Below are 7,018 nucleotides of genomic sequence, written 5' to 3'. Positions count from 1 at the left end.
ACTGTTGAACTTTCTTGTCGAAAGTTTGACAGAAAGGGCCAAGTTTTACTCTTTACCAAAAAGAAAGGAAAAGGTTTTGAAAATTTATTTTTAATGTGTAAAATATGAGTAAACAGGTTTTTCTAATGATATAAAGTATGAAACTGATAAATGAAAAATAACTTATGTCATTATCTGTACAAAATTACAATGATATGCATCTTATCAGTTACCACCATTAACAAGTTACCTGTCTTATCAGCAATCTGTTTGTATTAATAGATTTTATAACGCTAAACATGTAGTCACGTGATTCTTACGAAAGACCAGAGAGAATTTGTTTATAATTAGATAAAATAATGTAATATAGTAGTTCTCATAAAATATAAACAACCAAATAATTCTTAAGTGTCATTTCAAATATCATTCATGATTTATATATTATAAAATAGCAATGCTTGACACATAGAAAAAAGTAGAAGTTACCCTAATAATAAATGACTGATCCCTGGGGATACGTTATTGATTCATTTTATGAAAATTGTAATGTTGCTTTTTTAGATGTCAATATGTGCATATTTCATTTCATTGAGCAAAGTTATCATATGTTTACTTTTTTGAGATGACTGAAAAATAATTGTTGTCTTTAATTGTTCAATGATTTTTTTTTTTTTTTTTGATTGATTTTCTTTAGACCGGGCGGTCAAGGATAACCTACGAAAGTGCAAGCACTTATTTCCAGTAGGGTCCTTACCTCAGCAGACACTAGTGACAGCTATGAGATACAAGGAAATCCGGGAACCAGTCCCTAGCTCTTATTGAATAGATTCCTTGGTTCTTTTACATGCCCAGTGTATAGCACTGATACATGCGAGGATTACCTGGGTTTCGAACCAGTAAACCTCTAGTTAGGTGGGAAACACTGAAAGTGTTTCTGAAAAATCCCAAGGGTGTTACCCAGGATCGAACCCGGAACCTCAGGAGTGACAGTCAGTGGTCTAACCAACTGAGCTATCGCGCCATTGATTCGCTTTTAATTTTCAGATTTTAAGGGCTTCTCCTACCATAGGTATAATATTAAACTATTACAAATATAGTCGCCGGTTTCTACCGGCGACTAATAAACGTCAGTATTGTCCAATAAAATGCGACGTTACAAACAGTATTGGAATCCATTCAAACAGACCCCAACCGGGCCTTGTTCTGGATAAAAGTTGAAAGTTGAAAGACCGGAAAAAAACATTTAACGACCGTAGTACAGTCGAAATAAATAACAAATAAAATATAAAAAATATGTACAAAACATCTCAGTTCTTAACTGATAGTTATTACATTACCCCTTTGTCGGTTATATTATACATGTATTATTTTACATTTTTCATGCAATTACATACATGTACAACAAAAAACATTTGAAACGATCTTTTTGCTGCTTTTAACGATAACTTTAAAAGCCATCCAACTCATTTTTTAAAAATACTTCATCGCATGTATTGCAAATACAGCCGACTTCAGGCAAATGTTTTATTCCAACATCAACCTAAACATGGTTCTCCTGTTTCTAATGTTTCGGTACCAAAGGTGCGTAAAGAGAATTTTTGTTCAGAACACACTCGCAACCCACGTGTAAAGGTTGTTGATACATTTCAAAATCATCTGTAAAAACTTCTTGTCCGTTCTTTATAGTCATCCTGCATCCTCCGGGATTTCTTCTCAGCATAATAACGTTCTTTATTATGGGCTGACATTTACCATGTACTAAAACAACAATTAAATCATAAAATATTATGAAAAAGACCAACAAGGAAAGGCGGCGTTCAATGGACGCAACCCCTACACCACCAAGCAACAAGGAACAGCAGCCAGCAGCCCGGGAGGACCACAAAAAACAGGAAAGGGAACAAGGCATAGCACGGACATGATAATCACTTTAATAATACATAAAAGGAAATAATAGTAACCGACAAGGAAGTCAAATCTACACCAAAGTGCTGGATCTCACATATTTATGTATCTATTTATCATTTTTAATTTCAATTTATACAACAGAAAGTACATGTTTTTATAATTATAAACCATTGCAAAATTAAAATTATATTCAATCTAATAAAATGGCATAGCACGTTAAAGCAGATTTAAAAAACATTCAAACAAAAACATGATTTTTTTTCTTGATTTTTTCTGCCGATTATATTACAGTCATATTTTTGGATATTTCTTGGCAGTAATTTCGGCGTTTCCTGTATAACTAACCAGTACTAAACATTTTTGTGACCAACTTCTAATCAAACAGTTTCAGGATCATCTGAAACCCATTAGAATCATTGTTCGAGATCAAATTATAGTCACGAAGACCGAACAAGCAACACTTGTATAAAAAGAGAATGAAGTACCTATAGTTTTTGTCGCCTGAAAACATTTACAATCTGTTGGATCACACTTAATTTCGTTTGTATATCTCGGGAAAATGTCTTCAGGAAACTGTGTCGTAACGGCGCATGTAGTGCACAAGTGTAAGTAGTTGGTCCCGGTAGGTCTGCCACGATTATGACAATATTCCGTCCGAGAGCGAATAGCTCCTGAAAATGAAATAAATATCAACGATAATATTGTCCTTCTCTTCTGTAGAGATATTCTTGTCATTATTTAACAGAGCTGATGAGCACAAATCATGTGTGGAAAGTGGAATCACAGTCATTACAAAACTATTATAAAATTTGAATAATTTTATAATGTTATGATTCAAAAAGGTAAACTTAAACTTGCAATATTAAGTAATGGATTTGAAAATTTATATTAAACTTTTTCGTAATTTCATCTGGTTATAAATCTATATCTCATGAAATATTCTTATAAAATTTATCAACAGTAAAATAATATTCCAGAAAAAGTTGTAACATAGAATGTCTCTGTTATTTAACACATCTGAATAATGTACATAAACGGAATAAAATGTTCGGGAACAAAATAATGTTTGTAATTTTAAGAAGGGTTTTATCCGTTTTTGCAATGATTTTGTGCATGCGCAACTCGCTGTAAGGCAATTAATTACAGTATTTATTTATTTATTTTATTTTGTTTGGCAGTATTCCTTTTTAAAATCCAAACAATAACTTTTTTTATCAGAAATTTAGTTTTTTGGAGGCTTAGTAAAGATACATAAAATCGCTTGTATTTACCTATAGTGTTGGTACCTCTTTTTATTCGCTTTGTATTTGACAGCCGAAAGGCTGTAAGTTCATCAATATCATGTATAAGGCCAAGTTCTTGTTTCAACTGATTTTTAGTTATATCTATTTTCGCCAGTATATCTTCAAGTTCATCTTTGAAATCGTGGTAAAGAGGAGCATCGGCATTTTCGATCGTATCATTGCTTACTGTCAGATCTTTTACCATTGAATTATACCACGACTGATAAATCTTTAAGTCGTTGATGAAATCAGACTTTTTGGTGTGATTTTTACGTCGCCAATGCTGAAAATATACATTTTAAATAAATATACTTATTATTAATAACATATACCTTTGTAGCTTTGCGACTCCGTAAATTGTTAATGAAGACACGCCGTGTATTTTTTATTGAGACGTCATATGAGTTTTAACATCATATCATGATGTTATAATTTACTAAATGTGTAATTAAAAAATTATTTCTTGGTACTCGGGTTTTGATGAAAAGAAGAGTTTATTAGGTTCATTAGGTAGTATGTGCATTTCTAAATTCATCTAACTTGTTTGATTAAAAGGTTATAATTGCGAAAGGCTCGTTTGATTATTATGATTTTATCTAACTCATTTAATAAATTCAGTGTTGCACCTACACTCATTTCATATCCTTTATGTATACATAATATTGAAAATATGGAAAATGCATATAAATTAGTTTAAAGTCCAGAAACAAAAAGCATGTATCATAAAGAGTTTTTTCTCGGTCGAGTAAGATAAATGCTTTCAGATAACAAAACCTCGAGAAAACTGTTTCAGAGTCCGCAAATATTTCATAAATATACCGTATCCAAAGATCAAACTAACATTAACAGAAAAAAGAAGCTTATGATTTATTTTAAAAATTAAACTAAGGAATTTCCTTTCCTCATATAGTCTGCCATTCAGAACCTACTTCATCAATTATAATTTTAGTAACCAATATATAAACTTAAACATTATAACGGGGGAAATTTCAGAAACACTTACTTTAGTTTTATTTGATGACGATGGAAGAAGAATGTGATGAAAATTCGCTTCTGCGTCAGTTAAAGTCTTAGCAAACATGCCCTGGTCCATACTTCCTAACAATTCCAAATATAGTTCTTGCATTTGGTCGTCGTTGAGGAAAATCCTCTTATAATTAGTACTTCTTTTGTGCGGGCATTGCATTCTTCTAGGTGTTGGTGTTAGAAATGTTGTCGGTATCGGGAAGGATACACTTTGTGTCAATGGTTTACATTCTGCAGAAAAAAAACATGTAGTAATAAAAAGGAAAACAGAGATACTGCCAGTGCATGACAGTATTTATAGAAAGAAAAATTATAATTCACAAAAATAGTTTCTTTTTAAAATTATTTTTCTTTCTTCATTTTCTTTTGTTTATTTTCATTCATTTTTTTATATTTTATTATTTTTCTTTTTGTTAAGAAATTTTTTTGGTAATCAACATTTACTTCATATCGGTTGTAAATGATATTTTTCCTCCAAATTACGATCATAGGCACATTTAAATAAGAACAATAAGAATAATGATAATAAGCAGAATAATAATAATAATAATAATAATGATAATAATTATTATTATTATTATTATTATTATTATTATTATTATTATTATTATTATACATGTAAAAGTTTTAATAATAAATGAAGAAGAATAAGAAGAAGCAGTTACCACTATTGCCGATGCGTTTAAATTACTGATTTCAAACAACTGGCCCCTTACCGAGGCGGGTTCGAAACCGTTTTGGATTTGAAAGCTTAAGAACTGTCGATGCTTTAACTCAGGTTTTTCCAAAATAATAACCAGTAAACCAGAATGCCGCCATATGACCATTAGGTGTCGAATTGACTTAAAAGTGACAATACATGTATGCACATTTTAGGCGCGTCAAGACAAAACCAACATAGTTAGTTTGCAACCAGCATGGATCCAGACCAGCCTGCACCTCCGCGCAGTCTGATCAGGATCCATGCTGTTCGCCATCAATTTCTCTACTTGTATTAGGGTTGGTTAGCGAACAGCATGGATCCTGATCAGACTGCGCGGATGCGCAGGCTGGTCTGGATCCATGCTGGTCGCAAACCAATTATGTTGGTTTTGTCATGACACGGCTCATTTTTCTTTCACTGTCGTGTTGATTAGCAATATATCTCAAAAGATTGATTATCAAAATGGTGATTGACTCATATTTGATAATGAACAGTGTTTATGATACAATGCAATAAGGAAATTGTAAAAAAAGACTGCTCAACACTTTTTTAAGAATTGTACGTTACCGATAAATTCTGAACGATATTAAAACAGATTTCAATTGGTCAAGTGGATTACTGATTATTTTTTATTATTATTTATGATAATAAATGTAACAAATTTTCGAAAAATATCAGGCAACTTCTAATTTTACCTGTTCATTGACCATTGCATTTAGGTCATAACGTCACTTTTAAACTTAAAACTTTAATAACCAGACACAGAAAGCAAACATTACAGTATATAGTATTATATCTTCATATTGAAAAAGAAAACCCTTATTTCATTTATAAACACTTCGTTTGATTTATTTGATTTTTTTATCCAGATATCGAAAAGAAACAAATAATAAAACGCCATATAAAATTATAGATCAACTAATATTTGATCGTATGAACTTCTCTTTTATTTCTTACCTGCACTATAAGTACAAATTGTCCAAATTATTATTAATATTGATAGTTTCTCCATTTTAAAATGTCGCACTTTATTTAACTGACGAGCTACGTTCTCGCACTGATTACTTGATGATACTTGATGAGGATATCAATAAATGTTTATATAATATTCATATCAAACTGGCTAGCCCAATCAGCGTTCCCCGCCTATCTGATTGCTAACAACGTAAAAAAATGTTTTGCAGCTGTATATACTTGTGTAAAACTGCGCAAACAGAAACGGGGCGGTCTTATAAAAATACTTCCGCTCCTCAAAATTCACGAAATACGTTTGTAATCCAGTCAATACCGAATCGATAACACGCATGCGCTTTTGAAAATACCCGACGACTGTTAAAGCGCATTTGGACAAGAAATTATCGTTGCATGTGCCCTTGACCCGAGAAAAAAAGAGTAAAACCAAGTAAGGCTTATTTGCCATTTTCTATGCCGGGCTTTAATTTTGAGGCCTAAAATATGTGTTCAAAAATTTGTAGAGAAATTAATCGTCTTATAATGTTATCTTTTGAAAACAGTTTTTGTTTCATATTGTTTAATTTATTGCCGCATATCTGTGCTAATCGGCCTTTAGTCAAATTTGTCCACGTTTATCAAAACTAAAATGTTTAATCAAAGACTGCGATATCTTTAGAATGAGTTCTTAATTGGTATAAAAATATGTCAGCAAGATAACTAGTGTAATTGTTTAGCCATCAACATGTCATCTTTGATATTAAGTAGTCAATGAACGTTTTGTAACGGTTTGACTCTCCGTTTTCATGTTTTTTGCCACACATTCCTGCCATAAACTTTGCTCCAGAGGACCAAGGAAAAAAGAACAGACAAGAGTTGGCTAAGATTGAGTACACATCAAACAAAAAATCACTAAATTATGCTATTTAGGAACACATAAATAATAAATGTAAATATATTATTTTCACATCGTGGTAATTCTCTCTCGTTAAATAAGATTTCGCCATTAAAAGATAACATTAAAGGGACTGAAATGATCCGAAAGCCTAAAAACATAGAATATGAAAATCATCCTTATATGTACCGAGAAACTTAAAAGGGATAAAAATATAAACGCTCATTAAGAAATTTACGGGGAATTAAATTGAAAAAAAAACAACAATTTTTA

The 7,018-nt window shown here is 31.5% G+C and overlaps 1 protein-coding gene across 1 annotated transcript; it reads right to left on the bottom strand.

The window, feature by feature from the left end:
* Window positions 1–1,105: 1,105 nt before the first annotated feature.
* On the bottom strand, window positions 1,106–6,067 carry LOC132728935 (uncharacterized). The gene is made up of 5 exons (XM_060714661.1): window positions 5,857–6,067; window positions 4,174–4,427; window positions 3,159–3,453; window positions 2,373–2,558; window positions 1,106–1,737 (listed from the first exon to the last, which is right to left on the bottom strand). Exons 1-5 carry the CDS (start codon window positions 5,909–5,911, stop codon window positions 1,541–1,543), a joined length of 987 nt encoding a protein of 328 aa, XP_060570644.1. The 5' UTR covers window positions 5,912–6,067; the 3' UTR covers window positions 1,106–1,540.
* Between the last annotated feature and the right edge of the window lie 951 nt (window positions 6,068–7,018).

This window comes from Ruditapes philippinarum, unplaced genomic scaffold (assembly GCF_026571515.1).
Source record: "Ruditapes philippinarum isolate M1 unplaced genomic scaffold, ASM2657151v2 ctg4715_1_1_1_1, whole genome shotgun sequence".
NCBI lineage: Eukaryota > Metazoa > Mollusca > Bivalvia > Venerida > Veneridae > Ruditapes > Ruditapes philippinarum.
Note: the sequence above shows the minus strand (reverse complement) of the source record. Positions and strands in the feature narration are given on the sequence as shown.